This window comes from Coturnix japonica, chromosome Z, assembly GCF_001577835.2.
Source record: "Coturnix japonica isolate 7356 chromosome Z, Coturnix japonica 2.1, whole genome shotgun sequence".
Classification (NCBI taxonomy): Eukaryota; Metazoa; Chordata; class Aves; order Galliformes; family Phasianidae; genus Coturnix; species Coturnix japonica.
Genome location: NC_029547.1, coordinates 48798984 through 48823677, shown reverse-complemented (window position 1 = coordinate 48823677; position 24694 = coordinate 48798984). Strand labels below are relative to the sequence as shown.

General features: G+C 37.8%; 1 protein-coding gene across 1 annotated transcript in view; it reads right to left on the bottom strand.

The window, feature by feature from the left end:
- SLC44A1 (solute carrier family 44 member 1) overlaps positions 1-24694 on the bottom strand; it is a 68378-nt gene that overhangs the window by 39852 nt on the left and 3832 nt on the right. The window contains exons 2-3 of the mRNA XM_015849614.2: positions 9012-9101; positions 6743-6885 (exon numbers count right to left, since the gene is read on the bottom strand). Coding sequence (XP_015705100.1) covers positions 6743-6885; positions 9012-9101 — 233 coding nt within the window. The remainder of the gene's footprint in view (positions 1-6742; positions 6886-9011; positions 9102-24694) is intronic.

Genomic DNA, 24694 nt, shown 5'->3' with positions numbered 1-24694 from the left:
CATAGCAAGGATATTAAACTTTATCAGATGGAAATCTATTCAAATCGTATGTTTACAAATATACAGACTAGCACTTCTATCATACATTCTCACAGATATCTATCTGAAAATTGAAAGATAAAACTTCTTTAAAAAACAAAAAAAAAAACAAAACCAAAAACAAACAAACAGAAAAAAAACCCACCTCAGTATTTCCAGGTTTTCAAAAGATACACAACAAATACCATGAGCTTTTGCTTATTCTACAAAAAATGACCATCTGTTGTTAATTTTATGAGCACATACAACACGAAAAATTCAGAAGAGCTTTTTGGTTTAGACTGATTTTCCACAGCACCAGCCCATATAGTCAAGCACATCATATTAGTATTCACTTTAAATTAAAATTGTTCATGTAATTCAAGTGGCTACAGCTCAAGTGCAGTATTCACAACTTTCCATGATGGCCACTGTCACTAAACACAAGCTGCTTATGAAGTACATACTATAGCTCTCCAGCCAACCTTAAGCATGCTTCATCACAATGACTAACCCTACAGTATTGCCCATTCATGGTATAATGAAGACAGATTATCTGTTTGTTTGTTTTTTTCCCAAAAGCTGAACAAGCATTTAAAACTCTAATAACTCCGTTGTTTCGTCATGAATTAAAATACTCTCTACATATTATCTAAAGTAATAATGAGAAAACAAACAAAAATAGAACAGCCATATTAAATGACTATCTTTTCTACAGTCAGAAATTTAAAATCCCATAATCTATAAAAATTCCTCCTGACCTCAGAGAACTTTTCCAAGCTAATTTAGAGTTACATATAGTTTATAAATACATCTTAAATATACAGCGCACATAAGACTTCTTTAGAAGCACACTAACGGAAAAAAATACATTGTTTCACTTGGATACTTGAATGGGAATCTGCTATGTTACAACAAAAATGTAGTGCCCTAGTATGTTTGATCCTAAATACTTCGGAGATAATTCTTTGAAAGTGACATAATTTATAACAGATCTCACAGACAATGACAAATTGTCAAACCATACATCTCTCATATACAACTGGAACAAACTTCACAGCACAGACACTAGAAAAAGAAAAAACAAATACATTCTCTCAGTAGGCCACGCTCATAAAGGCTAACGTTTAGATTCCATTTCAATGCTTCCAGTGTGCAAATTCCCAACTATCCTTTCTCTCCAGAAAAAACTTAATATTATCCAATTCCAGTGTATGAGAGCTACTACTACTTTCTGCAGCATTTCAGCCCTTAGCTTCAAAACTTCCTGTCTCATTTCTTGAAACTTAAAAATCCATGTCACCAAAATAAAGTGAAATACAGTAATACACCATATGCATTCTCAAGACATTCCCTTTCTTTGTTCATATATCATAAACATTCCATAAACATCTTTGAATAGATAATTCTGGTAAGGGAGGGAGACAAACACCTGGACATAAAATGCATGCCATTACTGAACCACAGCAACAAATGGCCTATCAAGGAGAAGCAGGCAGAGACTTTGCAGCTGATACAGATACAAACCTAAGAGTCCAGGACACTGGAGAAGGTCAGTGGAGCTATGCCAGATGAGGCGACAACATAAAGCAATGGGAACAAAGTGGGAAAGACATAAAGAGGCATTAAGGGGGCAGGCTGTGTGTAAGCTAAGGCCAGTCAGAATGAATCCTACACTGGACTACCACAGCCTGTCCAATTTTCTTACTAAACTGTTACTTCATCATCTTGCATTATGTTGCTCCATGCAACATGCACTTCGTGCTGCCAAATAACAGCTACCAGGGGACCAGCACACATAGATACGGTGCCAGCAGCACTGAGGTGACAGGCACACTCACGATGATGGCCTATAGACCTCTTGTGTGGGCCTGCTGGCTCTGCCAGCCCCATGGCAGGAGAGGATGGTGCTGTGCCTGTGTGCTGTGTGCCCTGACAGTGTTCAGCAGTGTTTGTAAAGCTGCGTCCCCCAGCCTGGGCACACACCCCAAATCCCTAGGCTGGGTTCCAGTGGCTGTGGAGAAGGGTAATCCCAGCATCCTTTAACATGTACTGCTGGGACAAGCACAGGAAAATCGCCTCAGCACTGATGGTGCTCACAGACTGGAAGGCTGCCTGATGTTCTTCAAATGGACTCAAGAACTATCTATAATCTTAACTTCTGGAAGAAGTATATATATACACTTCTTCCATATATATATATATGGAGAGTATTGTATATATGTGTGTGTATGTATACATGTATATATGTGTGTGTGTGTGTGTGTGTGTATATATATATATATATATATGGAGAGTATTTTGGAAAATAGCACAATTTCAAGTCAAGACTGGCAACTCTGAAATGCAATGCAAACATAGTGCCATATACAGTTTGGACAGAAGTATGTTTAAATGGACACATACAGTAGAAACACTACACTGCACAGTTCAGAGGTGGCTCTAACAGAAATAAGGAAGCTGTAAATCAAACTCCAAGCTACGAAAGGCAGTATGGTTAGGTCATGGTTGGACTTGATGATCTTTAAGGTCTTTTCCAACCTGAGTGATTCTATGATTCTATTATTCTATGAAATAAGCTACTTCAGTCCATGCTCTACGTAAGCTTATTTTCCTATTTCAAACAGCTTAAATGCGAGTTGAAATATCAAACAACAGTATCATAGAGGACAGTGGTTTGTTTGTTTTGATTTTTGAGCTACAATTTATTGGAAACAACTAATTTTATTGCAGAAAATTCCATACCACATTGCCACTGAACAGGTTTTGCCCATGCAAAAGTATTGCAATTTTAGTTCTTCAGAATAAAGAATAGAGCAGTTTGTTGGTAACAGTGTAACTTAGACTAGCAACACAAAGACTAAAGTTAATAATAATTAGAAAACACTTCTACACTGAAAGTGAAGATTCGTTTGCCTCAGGAAGATGAGTACATCAAATTCACAGCCTCAGAATTCTTATGTAGTATCTCAGTAATCCACTTTTTTTGGAAATCAACATTTGTCTCTGAAATTCAGTATGATGCCAAAAACTACTTCAGGAAAAATAACTGCATTAAGTTTTTAATATGCCTACACTCCATAGGTATAATAAGACCTAAAAATGTTGAGTTTGTGTCTAATTTTAAATGGATTCATATACGCATAGAGAAAGATGGTGAGAGTCTACATAATTTTCAGAAGTCACAGTATCTGAAAATAAAGTCAATATCAAGTTGTTCATCCTGAGGCAGAATGTTCAAAATGAACTTCAGTGTAAGTTTAAAAATGCATCATATATATACACACACACACAAACATATTTATATGTAAAATGAAAGAATATATAAAATAAAAATTTAAAAAAAATTACAGATCTATAGGATAATCTTCCTTACTGTTTGGAGTTTCTATTTTGATATGTTCCTTTTTTTCCAAAGGAAAAAGGAAGTAATATAATTTCAGAAATGACCTGAGATTAGAAACAGAGCATCAATAGCTCTCGCTCCTGACAACTGACCTATTCATAACCATGAGAAATGCAGTAATCTCCTCTTCCCATGCAAAAACAGGAAGTCAAAGCATCATCCTTTTATACAATACAACTTGATTCTGGAAGCACAGACAGTACATATTAAGCACTGTGGCAAATTATGTGCATAAGCTTACATTACCTTCAAGTACTTAATACATTCTTATATTTACCAATGTCATTGATGTCCTCAACGCATCTCTTTACAGGCAGATGAGTAACTCACAGAGCAACCATTTACTGTGATTTATAAGCATCTTACCATGATAATGGAGAACTGAATTAAACTATCACCATCAAAATAAATGATGTATAGGGCATCTAATTTTACTAATTGAAGTTTTCTGTATGCATGCAACAAACTCTACATGGTCTTTGCTATGAGCTAGACATCAACACTTTTCATGAGTCAAAGGCATTTATTAAGGTGAAATGCCACCCTGGCTCTTCTCTATAACAGTATATGTATATTATTTGTTTCTTGAAGGAACAGTAATAACTGAATTCTGTGCAAGCACCAAAATATTGCTGGTCAAAAATAACACTGAACTAGCATTACAGGAACATAAACAACGACAACAGGAATCAACCATACTGCTGAATAAAAAGCCATTTTTAGCCCTATCATAACTGACAAAACTTAAATTAACTGAACTAATTTAAAGCGGAGAGATTTGATGAGAATCCAGTGCTGGACTACAATTCTGCATCTTACTCAAATCGGAGTCTATCAAAGCTGTTTTTCCTTTGTAAAAGACAAAGGTGCTCAACTCACTCTTTGTTGACAAGATCAAGTTGTACAAACCTTCTTCCCCAATTCCACTCCGCTGAGTTCAATGTAACTGCATCTGACCAAACCACAGCTCCTTACCCATACCACCAGATTTTTATATTCACGCAGACTGCCCTTCACTTCCTCTTTATTGCCTCTAATGTTACTGTCATTTACAAGAAAGAAAATGTTTTTAGAGAAGATTTAGCTCTTCTGCCTCAGACTGGGAAACGAAGACAGAATTACTCTGCAAGCAGAATGAAATAACTTCACTTTTTCAGAATCACAGAGCTTAAAGCCCTTCCCTTCTCCATACAAACTGAAATATTAAATAGGAATAAGACAACTTGATTTTTACATATGCCTGAAAAGTACTCCTAAAAAAAAAAAAAAAAAAAAGCATAAAATATTCCCATGACCCATACCTCAGACACTGCAGGAGCTCCATCTGCTAGACACAGATGCAAAGTATCTGTCAGATACCCCGCCCTGAAGGTGTCCAAGGCCAGGTCGGGATGGGGCCATGGGCAGCCTGCTCTAGTATTAGATATGGAGGTTGGTGACTTGCCTGTGGCAGTGGGGGTGGAGCCTGATGATCCTTGAGGTCCCTTCCAACCTAAGCCATTCTATGATTGTATGAAAGTCGGTTGCTTCTTCTGACAAATTGCCCCAAAAAATTAAAAAGTCATGTACAGTGAGAGTGAGAAGTATCATGTGCCTACAAAAGAACAGGTTTCTAGCAAATTACAGTACCCTTTACAACACTAGAATAGCTGAAGAATAATTTGTCCTACCAAAAGGCCTTTTTTCACTCTTACCAAACAGAAACGATGACATCCCACGTAAGTGCACCCAATCATTCACTTAAGTCATTTCTGAAGCTGCAATACTTTTTTCCAGAAAAATTTTATCCTTCTGAACTGCACAAAGGACTTTGGCATGACAAATAAAAAGCGCTATATGTTAACTGCATTTAAAATATTCTCAATTTCTATTTGTGATCTTTCCATGATGTCTATACAAGATGAATTCATTTCGCAGTTGTAAATGTTTCTCTTCATAATTATCTCTTGTCAAATGGATATTATGGAATTTAAGAGGCTATTAAACTATTTTTTTGTATATTTCAGTCACATGCCTGAGTTTCTCCACCTTCTTACATCAAGACAGACACCATTTCTTTCGCAGGGTAAGGAAGTTTAAGATGTTCATTTAAATATTTATATTTTTTCTAATAACACAATAATGACACTTCTGTACTACACACACCTGACTTTAAAAAGCACTAGAATATTGACATAGTAAAATAGGAACATTATCCTGGTTAAGGTTTAAGCTTTTCAACTCTTTCCAAGAAGTTTCCATTAGATTAAGAAATGATCTTTTGACAGAAGAAAAAAAAAAAAAACTGCAGAAATTTTCAGACTATTTATTTGATTTCTCCTAATAACACAACAGACACATGGCAACATTAAGTTTTAAATCAGGTGTTTAGATATCATTACTACAAGAACAATAAATCAGCATACATCAGAAAAGCATTCTCCTAAAATAATACCCACAAATTAATGACTTTCCGTTAGTCTGAAAGTAAAAACATGAAGTAAAATAACAGCACCATCAGAAATTGAAGATTTTTTTAACTCTTCTAACACAACCAAACTTTGAAAGAGACTTTTTTTTTTTTTTGGTCAATTAGTACCTCAGTTCTAAGGCTAGGCTAAATAAAAGCTTACTTTCTGAAATTATCCACTGTACATACGCATTATGAACACTGACAGGAGGGCAGATCTCAACTGACATTCACTCAAGAGGTTTTCAAGACCTCACTCCAGAACTGTCATTAATTAGCTCCCGTACTACTACTTTACTGGTTCTGACCTCTAACTGAACATTTTTCTAAAGAAAGAATTATGTTTTGCTTAACAGTCTTGCATATTTTCTCCAAAAGCCCCTTTTACATATACTGCTTACAACTGAAAGCTTAAAGTTTTAAAGTTCTCCTTTAATGTGTTGGATATTTTCCGGTTCCCCCTAAATTCAGTGTCAGAAACTAATCACAGAACAACAAAAGCCTAAACATTTTTGCACAGATATCAAAGGACTAATGACAAATTTCTGAACATTTGTCACATGTAAAACCAAAACAAAGCCAACCCTTTGGTGATCTGATAGATCTCACACCCCGTATGGATGCTAAGAATGAGAAATTTCTCAATGACTTAACTGTACTCATGTTACACTTCTGTCAATGGACACTTTCCAAAGTACTTCTGCTGTTATGGAAGGTTTTGTTCCACAGGTGTTAAGAGTGAGAATGATCAGAAGAAAACAAATAAAATATTCATTTTCCAGATCTATTGTAAATCAATTTCAAAGGATGGAAGGATGAAATTCTGGTTTCTTGGTTTACAGAACAGAACAACTGAATCACATACTCACTTCTTCTGTGTGAGGTCCAGACCACTGTTGACTATTCCCTCCACCTTGACATTTTTCTGTCCACAGATATTTCCATAACTGTCATATCCTGAAAGCAGTCTTGCAGCTGCTCCTGTTGCTATTGTAAAGCCACAGATAAAGCCCTGTGGGGAGAAAAATCCACAATAGTAATATTCTACTGGGCAGCTGAGAAAATTTAGTTTAATTCATTTGTTTATAAGCAAAGTTTCTTTAAAAATTCTTTGAGATCAAAAAGGAAAAGACAAGGACAATTCACAGAGAACTACTGTGCAATTATAAAACAAAATGCAAGGCCAAAAGAGGGCTCATATCTAGCACAGCACATTATCCAAGCAGAATTAAGAATCTCATAGGTGTTCTTTTTTGAGATTCATAATATCCTCATCAAGCAGTGCATGAAGCAGAAGAGAGAGCAAAGGCACACAATGAAAAAGAGCTACAAAAAAGAGCTACAACAAAGAGCTGCCATTATCACTGGATGGTATGCATTTTACAAGACCTCAGACAGTCCTGCTTTTCTTGCACTTTGGTTTGTTTTCCTTCAAATTAAGCACTGCCAATGATAAATTAAAATGAAGAGGCCTATCTGACCTAAATTCATTTTGAAGAAATCTTTTTGCTCTAAAGCAAAAGAAGAAAGCGGCCAGGTGAAAGCCACAACTGCTCCACACTCTAGGTTCAAATGCAGGGGAAAAAAAAAATATATGGTGCAAGAGAATGCAAAATGACTCACATGGCAAAATGTCAAACATTCAATGTCAGGCAGACCTTGCTGTGCATTTTCAGAGCTCTTACACTAGCAAAACTAGCATCAAGGCAGCAACGTTGTGAACAGGATACTGTTTATAAAAACATAACCAGTTTTCTAGCAATGCCTTTGGCAGGGAGAGGTGAACCATATGCATGCCCCACTGTCACTAATGATGAGGCAAGCTATGACTTGAGGAATCAGTTGACACAAATGCATGGAGCAACAGGATCACGAGAAGCTGATGACAGGTAACGAAGTCAGCACAGAAAACTTAAAATGTGGGTGGGTTCAAAGGTCTGAAGACATAAGACAGAGATCCTCTATGATGGACAGGCTATCACTGCAGAGAAACCTCAGACAGAAAGCTGTTCATTGTCCTTCTCTTGCCAGTGCACTAATGCACTTACAGATTTAATACTCAAAGTGAGAACAAGGGCAAAGCCAGGAAAAGGCTATCATCGCAAGTAATAATTAAAGCTGATTTCCAGCACTGACTCTCAATTTACAGGATCTCTTTATACTACATGATGGCCTTACTACCATGCATTTTCCATTCCAAAGCACTTAGCTTCTTGGATGGTTCAAAAATTCTTCCCCACACATAGTTAAGAGCAGTAATGTAATTCCTCCCCAACTGATCTAAACTAAGACAATGCAAGGATGATCTTCCAGCCTATCATGGTACTTGACTGTTCAACTGAACTCTCCCACAGAACACCAACTAGCAGCATTTGAACAACTGAGTAATTGCTCTGTGTAATGTATTCCTTGGACAAGAAAATCTGGGACGCTAACCCACAGCAAACTAATTTAAGACCAGTGGAGCAGGTGGGTACAGAATGAGTAACCAGAGATCATCAACACCACAGGCAGGAAAAAAACAACCACAACTAAAGCTGTTCATTTCATGACATAGAATGCTTTTAAAGCTTTTAAGATATTAATATCTTAGAATGATAACATAATGAAAACATTATATGATAGTTTAATGAAAACATAGTCATGTTTGCATTTCAAGCAGTCAACAACAAACACTTCAGGAAAATAAAAAGAAATCTTTTGGTGGATTAAGAATTCCAAAGATTTGAGACTAAAGAACTGCAGAAAAGAAAGCTGATAGCTTTCAGAAATTCCACACTCCTAAGTGCTGTGGCACACAATGCAGCTATTCAAAATGTTGACAGATATTCTGTGTTTAGGCAGGAAGAGTACACAGATCCATAAGACAACAAAATATACAAAAAAAAATCAGAGCAGTATAAAAACTGGAGTTCCAGGAGGTAAGCTGGAGCAGAATCTGGAACAAAAAAAATGAATTCTGAATCCTATCAAAGGTCTTCCAGCAGCACCCATTTCTGTTCTACTGCTGATAATTAAAATACCAGTATATTTTGGCCTTACTCATTAAGTTACTGAATGCAGAGCTTAAAACTTCCTTCAAATAATGAAAACTCTTTGGCTACATAACAATGATAAAATCTTTTGCGTTTTACTCACCATCCCTATGCAGAAGAGGATGAACAAGAGCAGCCACGGTACATCTGTACAGCTGTGGTCCTCCAGAGGCTTCCATTCTCGTTTGGAGCTCTTACATGAGAAGAGAGACATGGGGTTAACAACATTTGTTTAAATTTTCTGCTCCTAATAGATAACAAGTCAGAAAATAATACCATAGGGCATTAACATACAACAGGAGTTGTCTTTCAACTCTTAAATACCAATGGTCAAAAAAATGGAGAGTAAGACCTGTGAAAGGCACTTAAAGAAATAAAAAATAAATAAAAAATAAATTCTTAATTGGCAGCTAGATCAAAGAATAATTTACCCAGAAAAAAAAAACCTGAATTATGCAGGACTTTACAGGTACCTGTCCAATGAACAATTTTTTTTTCTACTTTTTTTATTAACTAGAAAGAAGCTAATGGCATAGAATCAATGTCTTCTGTTGTAGACTTCAACATCTACCTTGCACTATTTTGCACTGGAGATTAAACTTTTAAAAAATTAATGCATTTAAAAACACAACACATACAGTACATGTACAACAGATGCATTAAACAGGTATTGAAGAAATACTTGTCTACCTGCTAAGAGGCAGCGGAACACAACATTTCAAGAAAGAAATCTCTAGTCAATATTGCTCAGGTGCCAGAAAGGAAAGTCTTGTACTGAAATGTCAAAACAATAATGCTGAATGCTATTTCTTATGCTGCAAATCATAAACAGATATTTCCGAGCAATTCCAACTGTTTGCTGCTCATGAGGTAAAATTTCACAGGTGTGCGTACACCACTAAAATACTCAGGTCTTGTGGCTGTTTAGACAAATAGATCAAAAAAAGAACAGTTTTTATGTAAAGAACACTAGCTGTTGTAGAAAAAAAATAAAAAATGACCATCCTAGAATGTTATTATAGACAATATTAATTACAGCTACTTTTAAAAAGACTGTTTTAGACAGTGTACAATCTTACAATTAATTCCAAAATAAGTACTGTTCAAACATTTTTATGAAGATCTAAAAAGCCACTCTCACTGCTTTTATACTCGGGGAAGAAAAGGAGATTGAGATATCAGCATAAAGAACAGCTCTCTTCAGAAACAGAGTCAAAGGGGATAGTCTGCCTAAGTTTTAGATTTCTTTTGCACTCAAGACTCCAAAGCATCTTCAAGACTTACTTGACAGGGCAGAAAATGTCAATATTGAATTAAAACAAACACTGTTGACATTTCATCCAACCATTCTATTTTCAGCATCTACTTTTGCAGATTTTTATATTAAAAAAAAAGAAAAAGAAAAAAAGCATGTAACCTTTGCAATGTTAGGAAGACGTGCTTTGCTATTCACGTATCTGGATAGACACCCTACGCAGATAATGCCATCTGAAAACAGTAACTGGTTACAACGTAAGAGAAATCCTGCATGCACCATGTATCAAAATGCATCCCTTCTGAATAGCTCAGCTTTTCACCAGGAAATTCCACCCTATTTTTGCCACCTCACATTAAGGAAACTGCAGCAGCATACGTGTGTTTATATTTTTAATTTGTGTTCTACACATTCACTCATCAGTCAAAAATCTTGCTATTTTATTCAACAGCCACTTCTGAGAGGCACTAAAAGGTCACATCATTCATCCGACTACACTCATTCAACAAAACTGCCTTCTGATCCTGGCAAGCTCACACTTTGAACTAACACACCATTCAAACTTAACATTTGCAGTAAGACTGTGACATTTATATTGTTTCAATTAACATAAATGAAACGCACAAAATATGTAAAGCTTTGTGCTTCGCATTCATAAGTCTGCTTCCAAGAACCCTTGATATCTGAGAGTCTTACTTTTATTTACACAAAACACAGAAAAATTTCAGCTACAGCTGCACCTTAAGAGTAATCTGCCCTTGAGAAAAGACGCCGCAGTTAGATGGATAGGGTGGTGTGGGTTTTTTTTTTATTATTATTATTTTTTATCCTCTGTACCATCTGTGAACAAAATCTTCTAATAGGATTTTTAAAAGCCATGGGACATCCTTTGAAATAGCTCCAGCAAATATTCAGCTTGTCCGACCAGTCACAGTTACAGTAAGCAAACCATTTCACTTACAAGCATGGACAGCAATTTGTGTTTCAAAAAGACAGGTTGAAAAGCCATGGCATAACAGGTATGTAGAAAGTTACAAAGAAGAATTCAGTCTACATCAATAGTTTTAACTTGGCTCAAAAATACTAGCTATTTTAGGGGAAAAAAAAAAAAAAGAAAAGAAAAAAAAAAAAGATAGGGAAGGTATTTTAAATAAAAAGTGCCTCTGGAAGCAGTTAACAATACACTACTTATCAACTAGCAGTTTAATCACTCAGCAAACTAATACTGTAAGAAATTATGCGTCTTTAGGATAATGACTCTCTAATTCAGGGCTTGCTACAACCCAAGCTGGCTGCCAGTATCTGTTAGCTGTTTTCTTCTCAGCTGCTTCCATTTACTCATGATTTCCACTCAAACTTCTTCCTTGGCTTTACAACCCTTAAACATTGTCTTTATGTCTACACTTCCCTACTCACTATTCCCTGTGCAGACTACACACTACACAGTTGGTTCAGATACCAACTTTTGTTCTTAGGAAACAGAAATTGTGAGCCTGTGCTCAACATAAGCTCTAACAAGCATTGGTTGTTCTACAGCCCGGAAACCGTACTTTGTTTTCATAAGTCAGCAGTTCTACTCACTTCCACTCGAGACATTAAAATTCCTCAACATTTGGCAAGACAAGAAATTCAAATAAAAGAGAGGAAACAATTAAAAAAATAATATATATATATATATATCATCTTTAAATATAGCTTTAATAATTTATACTATGCTACCTGTGGATCCTCTATGACTAATAAAGCACAGGACTACCTGCACACTACGGCAAAGAACCAGAAGTGCTGTCAGACAAAATGGACCACAGGCAACAGAAAGTTACACAAGTTAAAACATCAGGTTGGGAATGTTTTCCTGTCCTCAACAGCTCTTCAGTCCTGATTTTAATGGTTTAAGAGTTATTTGCTTAAGGATCCAAACAAGTGTTCAGAAGTTAGTGCAAAAACAGTCTGGAGAATGGCTAGCAAACTCAACAGTTCCCAAAGACAAATGAGAATGTGAGTAACAGAAGCCAAGCACTAGGCAAGGATTTTAGCGAACAGTGTTATATTTCACTATTGCAACAGTGGGTGTTCTGCAAGCAGGAGTGCCTGATGTAAGAAAAATAAAAGAGACCATTTTCTTGCTATTCCTTCTATTCATTTACTTCAAAACATATTCAGATTCCTCTTCCAGCTTCTCTCCCTGACATTTCCAAAGAATACCTTCACTGGACTGAGCAGTGGGAGAAATCTGAATATAGATTCCTCCTGCATATGTTAATATAATTCTTTACAGTTATCAGCACAGCACAAAAACAGTGGTTACTACTTTCATTATAACTGATGTATTTACTGCAGGGCATCACTTTTGTTGGGCAGTTGAGTGCTTATGAGCATGTTTTTAAGTAAGTGCACAAAAGAAGTAAAAAATGAGGCATGTCAGACAAGTATTACAAATACAAGAAATTACAGAGAACACACAGAACGGTGAAAGCAACCACATAAAAGCCACAGTACAATGACTGCCCTGACACAGTCTGAAGAAAAAAGAAGTAAAAAAAAAAAACAACAAACAGAAAAGATAATTGGATGATGAAAATCAGGTATCAAGGACTTTCTTTTAACACGGCATCTCCTGCAATGTGAAAACTGGGAGTAATACAACTGAAGTAAGACGTCAAGTAAAGAATACATGCAGTATTACATGCATATGCATATATATAATACAAATATATATATATATGCATGCATGCTGGCGTATGAAAACACACATATAATCAAGCTGTGCTTAAGTAGCAAAGGTGTGAATAAGATCAGGATAATCACAGAATTTGCAATCAACAGAAGATGTTGCAACCTGGGAGTAAATAATGATAGATAAAACAGTGACCTGAAATTCTTGTGCTTCAGCATTTTATTCTGTTCTACTTGAAGCCCAAACACCAGAAAATTAGACAAAAAATCTGAAGTCATTTTTAAACAGAGATACACATAAAACACTTTTGACATTCCTTCTAAGAAGGCAATCAATTATTTTCTTTTATTTTTTTCTTACCTTCAAACCAGTTCTACCAAGACATGAACATGTCGCAAAACACCTGGTTAACCATTTGCAGTCAGTGAGAATAAGCTTTCATATTTTCTAGACTAGAAACTGACATTTCTTTTTCTATTCCATACAGAATACAAGACAAGGCATTTTGACTTTAGAGGGATATTTCTGAACAATCAGGTCTACATTTAAAAAGGATTTAAAGGTGCATTCTCAGGGACTTGACCAATTGGCCTGATCTACCTTTTAGGAGTTCCTTCTATGCTTTAATAAGATGACTTTTCAGACCACCAACTGGTTTCACTACTCTGCTGGAAGTTTTGCTGAGCCACCATACAGCCAGCCACACTGATGCACAACTCGTGTACAAAGGCTTCACTGCTGCTTTCACCATTAAACTCAGTACCTGACCTTTCCTTAAAGGCAGCGTAAGATCACAAACTAAATTTACCCCAGTATTTTCCCTTAACAAACACACTGCACTTCTAAGGCCTCATCCCCTAATGCTTAGTTGCCCCATCTATCCAACCCACCTTCCAAGTTTTAAATATCTCAGTTACCACAGCAACTGCATATTCTTTAAAAAGACTTCCTCCCAAAGAGCACATTGACATCAAATCAGAAAATTTAATACAATTTGAGATTCAACTTCCATAGAACAGTTGTTAGGCTGCTGAAACAAATGCTGGCATTCATAAGTATCTGAATTTGAGTCACTCAAAACAGTGTCTCTCACTACTCATTTCAGAGGGACAGACTTCTATTCACTTTTGAGCACAGAATTTGGAAAAAAATAAGGAAAATAAAGAAAGTAATTAGCTCTGCAAGGCATGGTCAACTTTTATTTCCCTCCAACTTCCCACATGATACAATCAGATCTTTCTGCCTCTAAAACAGCGAACGTTATGACTATTGTGCTTCAAGCGGCATAAACATTTCCTTGTTTTGTCCCCATTTTTTATTTATTTTTTTTTTTTATCCTTCTGATGTTTTCTAGTATCTAAGAATAAATCAGCTCTTGCTAGTGCCCTTTTTTTCTGCAGTAGCATTTTGACCTCAGTCTTTCATTAACTCACAGGAATGTAACAGCTTTGAATTAACTGGCAATGCTGAATTAGCTATCACTGCCAAGCTGGCTGAAGCTGGGTCAACGATTTCAAGAGTTATTTGGGGGAGAACAACCATTGTTCTGAAGGAATTAAATGTGGGTAATTTGTGCCAAAGCCTTTTCTTTTAAAACACAAATAACCATATGTTTAGATCACTGCAAAGGGATCATATAAATGAACTTTTCAAATATCTATAATTAATTTAGACTCCTTATTGCATTGCAGAGTTACTATAGCAAGAAACAGAGTATACACTGTTATCCTTTCCAGTCTGTTTCGGTCATACTAAGAAGGTATTGAAATTTTGGACTGCAGGTATTTCAGGCTGTTTTTCTTCCACTCTGAATGAAAGGATAGCTTTCATTGTACTTTTATAGATCCTCTGGGACATTATTAGTGATGTGGCAGTCTAAGATCACCTGTTACAAAACCTAACCGAAAAGCGGTATTGATCTAACCACAACCCCTTTGAACTCTCGGTTTTTTATCACTTTGCTTTAACATCTAGATTCAGAGTATGCGCAACTGCAGCAGACTGCAGAAGAGTAAGTAGAAATAAGAGCTGATGGAAGCTACATTTGTATTTGCAAACGAAGGAATTCAGAAATGGCTATGTAGCAGATTATTTACACAGAACACAAACAGCCACAGCACGCACAAAGCAGTAATATGTAGCACCTGGAGACATGGAGGTGAAAATGACACTCATCCTGCCCAAGTCCTTTTGTGGGAAACAACCACTGTGTCCTGTAGAGCTCTCTCTTGAAAGAAGATTTCAACCATTTCCCAGTTTATCTGAATTGCACATTGGGCATTTGTACAGACATTCTACACTGCAGCACAAGTTTAGTGCTCCTGAATATCCAAGACAGGTGCAATACCACACACAGCAAAAAATGGCACCTTAGGCAACTGAACCCACTCCTGAATTCTCTTCCAGAGCATCACGTCAAACAGCTTGCTATCAAACACACAGTGTCCACAAGCTGCCCAGCAACCTATTTTTCAAACATGCCCATACTGCCAGAAAAAAAAAAAAAAAAAAAAAAAAAAAAAGTAGTTCTTGAAACATTTGTCAATGTTTCCTAACTACCAGGCAAGGAGCGTTTCTTGGATCTGTATCATTTTATTTATGAGCTAAATAACAGGCCTATTCATATGCTGGCCTTTACCATGAAGCAAGCTGCGTGGAAAAATACAGATCACAGCCTGAACAGGCAACCGGTCAATGAGAAAGGGCAGCTGTCAGCTTGGAAATACAAGAAAACCGCCTCTAGTTTCTTCACACTAATAGAAGGAACTTGTTTGTGAGAAACTACGCTGTAGCTGTAAGTATCCTTGTTTTCTGTGAACTACCTTGCTTATCCTGATACATGACACTTTACTGTCTCCTGCTGTTATATATATCTGGCCACATTATCAAGGAGTCCTGCAGTCATCTTGCTGGCTGCCACAGGTATCTGCTAGGGGAAATCTGAGGGAAGACACTCCGCCTCCCCCAGTAACACTATACCTCTCTGTTCAACTGATGAATATTGACTTGCTTCTGTGTACTTTCTTTGGCACTGGCAAACCTTTTGCAGAAGCACTGGTGCCTCTGAAGGCAACCTATAAAAGAGGGGAAACAAACAAACAAACAAATATATATATTTTTACTGCAAGAATGCAATTCTCTGGCTTACCAGACAGCATGGCACCTTTTTGTCCAAGGTACAGCATGCCTTTCTACACTGTTCAGCTTCTTAGAGAAAGAACTAGCAATAACTGTACATTGTCCTGACAATTTCTTTCACTTCTCTGAACACATCCTGATCCTTGAACTGAAGTGGATGAGGAGATGAGTCCTGATCTCATTAATAGCTCAGGATATTTCTAGATTACTCTACCTTGGAGGCTAAAGCCATGAAAGAAAGAAGTTTCCCACTCCATAAACAACTGCCTCATTTTGACATAATTAAATGAAGTAACCATTCTTCTGGATAGTTCTCCTTCTTCACAATTAATCTAAACTGCAATGAATAAGTAGTCTGCATCTAAAATAAATGCTACCAATTCAAGTGGCTCTTCCTTCCAAACTCTCTCAGGTGGAACTTGAGGAAAGCTCATGCAGATTTCTTGCTCAGCAGTTAATGGGAAGCTTGCAAAGGTATTACAAGTGCCATGGTTATACCATAGCCTCATGCCAGTCTGTTAGTTCCCTCTTGATACCACATATCTCTCCTGGTTTGCCTGCCTTCTCTCTTGTTACTTCACTCTCCTGTTGCATGAGACTATCTGGGAGAACACTGTAGGGAACAGGAACAGATGAGAGGCTTAGGAACAATGTCATAACCTAGAGTAAACTATCAGCCTGTCTCACCATGGAGGGGATGTTCAAACAGCTAAAAGTCTGTGCAAAACCACCTGTGAAAGCAGTGAGTCCCAGTGGAAGGGCCTGCTGCTGAAAGGCAGACACATGACAGGAAGATTTCATGGTACTCTGCTGACCAGAGGCTGTGCACCCTGAAGGTGGAGCATCTGCTGCAACGAGGGCAACTGTACTGTACACTTCCCTGCTCCTGGGTCTTCATGGAGAGAGCAGTAACATCTGCAGTGGGACATCTGTGGTGATTTCTGTTTACAAGGAATCCCCAATATTTACAAATACTTGGGATTTTTTTTCTAGTCGTGACTGCTGGAGGAACTTACACTCATCTCTATGTGAATTTACTCTGGTAAACAGAAGGCACACAGGGAAGATGTCTCAGCCCCTTTCATCTTTTGACTCCATTACTGTTGGCCTTTCAAGTGGCACCTACTTTGGCAAGGTGGGGGTTGTACTCTACTCATGGTAACCAGCAAAAGGATGAAAAAGAATGGCACCAAGTTGCTCCAGGGGAAGTTCAGGTTGGAGCAGGCTGTCCAGTCACTGCCCGTGGAGGTATTCAAGAAACATGGAGATGTGGTACTACAGAAGATGGTTTAGTGGGCTACATTGCTGGTAGGTGAATGGTTGGACTAGATGATCTTAAAGGTCTTTTCCAGCCTTCATGATTCTATGACCTACATTTTGAACACAAAGTGGTTAAAACAAACATGATATCAATTACAGGTGCAGACAAAGTACGTCCCTCTTATAAATATCAATGAGACAGACATTACTTCATGAAAAGGAGAGGATTTGTCTGCATATACAGCCAATATAATAGATAATAACTGATCTGAGCAAGTATGTAAAACATAAAAATATGAAATTAAGATCTAGCAAATTGCTTCACATTTTCAAAGAAACGCATCAGTCAACTCATAACCTGTTAAAATAGAGCACAAAGGGACTCCTGCTGAGAGGGAGTAAAAAGATATGCCCGTTTTCTAAAGCCTTCACACATAACAAACAGAGCCTAGAGCCTCTGACAATATGAAGGCTGATGCAAGCTATCTCTAGGGAGAATTAAGTCTGATTATTTTAGGCTCTTCTATTACTCAGAAGATTGGATGATTCCGTTCCTAAAAAATAAAAACACTCAGTTCTTTGCACATAAAGCATCTGAGAGGAAGAACTATCCCAAGTGAACTGGCTCTCTACATAAAATTTTCATGTGATGAAAAACTGTTGCCAAAGTGAAGTCCTGAAGTGTTAAATCTGTCTGCAATGTGTGGCTTCATTGACTGCAGAAACATTAATATGGTTCAAATGTCCAACATTACCTGCTGATTTCCTGAGCATGACTTAAAATTGTTCAGATAAAATACCCAACAGTAGAGAAGTGCAGGCCACGCAACAGCCAAACACGGATTCTGACAATTCCCTCAGGTTCACATTACAACTGATTTATTATGCAGCAATTTACTGTTACTCCTTCATTATTTGAGTAGGTACAGAAAACCCAGACTCTAGTGATCAGTATGAGTTCTCCTGAAAGGAGGAATCACAGAATCACCAAGATAGGAAAAGACCACTAGGATCATCCAGTTCAACCACCCACCTATCAGCACAATTTCCTACTGAACTGAGTCTCTCAGTACAACATCTAAATGACACTGTTGCAATAAAAACACCTCCATGCTCACATACAAATTAATTCTTAGAAGTAATCTTGATACAGTCTCACACCACAACCTTGACTGCAAATTGGAAAGACGGGGATTTGACGATCTTACTATTCAGCAGATAAATAATCGGTTGGATGGCTGCAGCCAGAGGACTGTGGTCAGTGGCTCTACAACCAGCTGGAAGCCAGTGATGTGTCCCCCAAGGGACAAGACTTGGGGGTCCTGCCAGACAAAAAGCTGGACATGAGCCAGCAGTATATTCCTGCAGTCTGGAAGGCCAAGAGTATGGGCTGCACCAACAGAGGGGTGGCAGCACAAAGGGAGGAGACTGTCCCTCTCTGCTCTGTTCTGTTCTTTTAAGGCCTCACCTGGAGTGCTGTGTCCAGGCATGGAGCCCCCAGCACAAAGAAGCAAAGCTGTTGGAGTAGGTCCAGATGAGAGTCACAAATTGATGAGAGGGATGGTGCACCCCTGGCTAGGGTTATTGAATAGTTTAGATACTAGGAGGACATTCTTTACCTGAGCAGCAAGGCCCTGGCACAGCTGTCCAAAGAAGCTGTGGGTGTCCCATCCCTGGAGACTCTCTAGGCCCTGCTAGTTGGGATCCTGAACAGGCTCAGCTAGGGGGTCACAGCCCTGCCCACAGCACAAGGCTGGAACTGGGTGAGCTTTGTGCTTCCCTCCAGCCTAAACCTTTCTTTCGTTCTACACTTGGCCTGATCTGTCCTTGAGGGAGAGCAGTTGGGCTCCTACTACAAAAAGCCTGCCAATATAGCTTCTCCAGGCAGGCAGAGACTTTGAAATGCCCATATTTACAAACACAACCACAAGTGGTAGTCATATCTAAAAAGAAATGAAAACAGAATGCACTGTTATTTGCCAGTGCCCTCCGAAATGATACCATTCTCTGTATAGTAAGCCAACCCAAACACCTCTGGGCTACTCCAAAAGGAACTGTGTTACAAAATATGACAGTTATGGTGGTGTTTGATGTCCATTTCTGTGGTATGTCTACAACAGTTTTATTCATTTTTCAAGACACTGTGAAGCAAATGCTAGCTGAACTTCTGGGACCTGAACCCATATTTGCCTAATGGCACCAGATCACCAAGCATTATCCAAAGCCTTGTCTCCAGAAAAGATGCTCAGAGACCTGACTAGAAAAAGGAAGAGTTTTCTGGTAGTTTAGTACTACTGCAAAGTTACGCACTAAAAGGTAATGAACTTACACTGTACTTTTTCAACTCAGTACTTCCACACCTGGTATTTCATTAATATTCTCATACATGCCACACAATATTTACAAGTTTTCGACATAATGTAAATGAAAACAAAAGCACATAAGACAGTGCTTATAATATTATTGATGGTGCAATATCAAGATGTTTACACTGAGAAGTCATACTTTGAGACTTCATTTATGAATCTGACATACTCTGTGCAGTATTTCATATTATACTCATTTTCAGTCAACTCATATTTAACCCTGCTTCTAAAACTCCCTTGGTGACATCACTTCCATCACAGTCTACAGCTTAAATATTTATCTTGCAATATAACAAAGCTGTTTTAAAAAGAGCTGACATGATCAGCACACCTGCTGATATTTTAAATTTCAGAAATATGGCCATCTAGAGACAAAAACTCAGTTTTTAAATCCCAAAGCATTTTGTTCCTGTTTCTTCTCTTCAAGAAAAATAGTGAAGTACATATTTGAAAGCAGCAGTAAGTCAGGGCATTTCAAAAATACCACTGTAATATTTTTCAGGTAATTAGAATACACATTTCAGTGCATATTTGGTATTTCCATGGGGCTTTATGATCAATAAAAAGTAATTATGCCAAAAGAGAAAGTTCACTTTAAAGATATTTCACACCGCGTTAGTTCATCCACATGCATTTTTTTATTTGTCCATTGACCTATCGAACAGGTTCTCAGATTTTACTCTTGAGACTGCAAGTCTCAAACTGTTATTTATTTTTTAAATCTTCAGAATAGTAAAACTTTGTACAACAACAGCATGTGCTTACCTTCCACATAAGTTAGCTTTGTCACAGCATGGTATCAGCAGTAGAAGAAACCCTCAGCAGAACTCCCAAATGTGTGGTCTCCATGAGAAAGTAAGGACATTCCAAAGAAAATGCTGTCCCTGTTTCTGTGCACTCACTCTGTTGTAAGCAATTTGCTCTAAAAGAACTTTTTCTCCTTTCTAAAGTATCTGAAGCTGAAATTCAAGACCAAACTCAATACAACTCTTTAAGAGCTCATGACCTGTTTTTTGTTGTTGTTTTTTCAATTATTATTACTGCATTTACAGTCCTTGAAGAAGAGCTTATAGAACCATAGAATCACCAAGGTTGGAAAAAACCTAAAAGATCATCCAGCCAACTGTTCGCCTATTACCAATGGCTCCCACTAAACCATGTCCCTCAACACAACATCCAGTCATTCCTTGAATACCCCCAGGGTCGGTGACTCCACCATTTCCCTGGGCACTCCATTCCACTGCCTGACCACCCTTCCTGAGAAGTAATATTTCCTAATGTCCAGCCTGAATCTCCCCTGCTGCAGTTTGAAACCATTGCCTCTAGTTCTATCACTAATGACATAAGAGAAGAGGCCAACCCCCAGCTCACTACAACCTCCCTTCAGGAAGTTATTGAGAGCAATAAGGTCTCCCCTGAGCCTCCTCTTCTCCAGGCTGAACATTCCCAGTTCCTTCAGCCTCTCCCCATACCACCTGTGCTCCAGACCCCTCACCAGCTTTGCTGCCATTCTCTGAACACGTTCCAGTGCCTCCATGTCTTTCTTGCAGTGAGAGGCCCGAAACTGGACACAGTACTCAAGATGCAGCCTCACCCTAGACGAGTATAGGGAGACAATCACCTCTCTGCTCCTGCTGGCAACATTGTTTCTGATGCAAGCCAGGATGTTGTTGGCCCTCTTGGCCACCTGGGCACACTGTCAGCTCATGTTCAGCCAAGCACCAATCAATACCCCTAGGTCCATTTCCTCTACAGTCTTCCAGCCACTCGATCCCAAGCCTATAGCTTGCTACCGTGTGAATGCAAAGACCTACTTGATAAAGAGTTCTGCAAGCTTAGAGAGTCATACTGGCATGTACTAACACAAATACAGTCCTGGAACAAAAAATTGTGACTCTACACTAAACACTAGGAACTCGCTCTTGCATATACACATTACTCATCTACATTATTCTGTATCATTACATATGAAAGCAAAAAGAGAGCTACAACAGAAACTGCAAATCCATTAGGAATATTCAACCATACTTAAAAGGTCATCATCAGCACAGATTGTAGAAAAACACTGAGCTTACATAGATTCTTCAGTAAAAAACCCTGACTTACAGGTTCCAGAACAGGATTGAAACCCACAGGATTACAATAAGAGGGCAGTCTGAGGACTGCCCCAATGTCTGAGGACATCTAAAGCGCATTAGACTAATAAGAACCAACATTAAGAAGGCTCTACTTGATATATGGAAAAAAAAGAATGGAAGGAGAATAAAAAGGCCAATAATGCATCAGGAACTTTCCTCATCACATAAACACACTTCCTCGCGTGTAAGCAATTATTTTGTAGTTCTTCATAACAAACTAGGGGGAGCCTGATAAGGAATTCCCAAGTTCTAACTATTCCAGCCTTGTACAAAACACTTTAATGAGTTTCCTGTTTAGTTTCTACTGATCTAAAAATAATATTTGGACTTCTTTTTCTCAGTCAAATAATTCATCTGGAGAGCAGCAACAGTGGCTCCATACAAAAATAAATATATAAAAGTCCAGGCCAGAGTTCATTTGTGCTGTAAACAGCTGCTTAATTACATCGTATTTATTAAGAGAGGATGTCATGCATAAGTCACCACATTCCCTTTGTCATTATGCTCCACTTCATTCTAGTAGTATTACTGGCTCAAACAGCTACAGCTAGAAACTATCATGTTAAACATATGTCAGAATGTCAACTTTTGTACTTAGTGCAATCATCTCCTACTCTTGCAGAACACTGCCTGCTTGGTGTTAGTAAAACAAGAGAAAAAAAAAATTGTAGAATGGTGAAGATGGAATTGAAAATGGAAGATTCCGAATATTTACTCTTTTTTCTTATTCAAATATTCTTCAAGCTGTTTTAAACAACTGTACAGTTTTATTCCTCATTACAAATACTTATGTAAAACAGTTTTAAAAAAGGGACAGAGGTGCAGCCCAAGGATAAGAGGCCATTAAACGCAATGAAATTCATTCGCTTCCTAAACCTGTAAAAGTGACTAGAAAGCCTATTTACCAACACAAACTTGGTCCCTGAAATTTATGCATAAACAAACTCTCCAAATAGTTTCATCAAATATAGGTACAAATTTGCAATCAGTTCAGCCAGTGGGTAGAAGTAATGTGACAACACCCTGCTTCACTGGCTTTTAGAAGCAAACTGTTGGATTTATATAACCACCCATATTCTTTAAGTGAAAAAGATCCAAACACAAAAATAAAACAGCTTCTGTCAAGTTGGTTCACCAGTTCTGATTTTCACAAGCAAAACAACTTTAGTTCAAATGAACAAGAAATATAATTAGCCTGAAGGAGAAAAATGCATGCAAAGTTAATGAAAAGCTCCCTTCAGAGCTAAGAGCATCAAGACATTGAGAACTTCACCCACATAAACCACAAATACAGCCAATCAGGAAAAACAAGTACTCAGTGGTGTGATCCTGAATACACCCCTTACGATTACCAACCTGAAAGTTTGACAGCTGACAGCAATCCAGATGCCAGTTAAACTACCATAAGCTTTTAACTTAGCATTCACTATTAACATAGCCAGATAATTAATCTTTCCTGAAATCATTCTCTCTTTACGGAAAAATTATCTTGTAATGATGCAACACTCTATACTTGCTCTTAATCCAAGTGTTCAGCTTTTGAAGTGCTAAAAAAATAAAAAAATAAAAATAAAAAGCCAGTCAGAGTTATCCATCTCACAAAGGAAATAATGCACTACTTACAAGTTTTAAGATCTGACATAACTTAAAGACAGTCTACACTTCAGAAGCAGCTAGATCTCTGCAAAAAAAAAAAAAAACTCAATGGATTTTAAAAGGAGTATTTACAAGTAGCTCTGTAGTTAAAGTATTTCCTTCTATGAAAAGATCAAAAGGAATCATTTGCACCGGTTGTGCAGCTGCTTGCGACAGCAGTTGTAAAATGTATACCCAATGCTTCACAGAGAGTGAATGGAGTTCGCAGACCAGAAATACAGGAGAAAACAAAACAGTAAACAGTTCCATGAGATGCCTTACTGAAAAGCACTGTTTCTGAATCCTACTTGTATGCTTCATCATTCATTCTTTATCTGCTTGCCAGAGGCTTCATCTAGAGCCAAGGTGCTGAGAAAGAAAATAAATGCTGTAACTGCTGGAAGAAGAATTCACATCTCATTCTAGTTTTAGTCATAAACACTGTTAACCAGTTCGTCTTCTTCCACAATCATGCTCATAAGCGCAATGAAGCAGGCATGGTTTGATACCTCTTTTATTTAGAAATTTGACAGCCAAGAACCTCTAGCAATTGAAGCTGATGTGCGATGAATGACATATGTTGCCCATAAGAGCTCACAAGAGACTTACGTTTCACCAGAACTATGAAAATATTTTAAAAGCTATTAATTCCAAATTTATTCTTTGATGCTTTGACCGTAGGGAAGGTTAGTGGATGATGTGTCTTCTCCTTCTATAGTGGAATGTTCTTCTGGTCTTGCAAAAAACAAGTCCACTACTAAAACACATGCTCTATTTAGCCCACTCATCCCTACAGTTTCCAGCAAGGTCTGAAGATCTTATCATATTCATTTTACATGATGTTTACAAAAAAGATGTGAGGATTAATACATATATACATACACACACACGTACACTGAGTTATTTCCCTGACCAAGCACAAACACTGAGGCCCTGGTAAGTTGATCTGATTCTACAACAGGATGCCAAAGCACGTACCCAGTAACTACAGTCAGCTTCTTCAGTTTATCCACAGACGATCAGGAAAACGAATAAGAATTCCATATTGGAGCTAATCCAAGAAAAAGCAGTTTAAGAAGATCCACTTTGTCTCACAGATTGTATCCTTTCACAAACCCCAAAACTCTGTATCCCTATATATAGCAATGCAAACTTTGCTATAAACCAGACCACTGGAGCCATCAGAATTAAACTATAATGAAAGTTTGCTTGCCTACACAAACAAAACACACAACCCCAAAAACAACAACAAACAAAACAATCCACCACCATCTGTATGGATTACTTCAGTCAAACAGCTCTACAGCAGAGACTGTC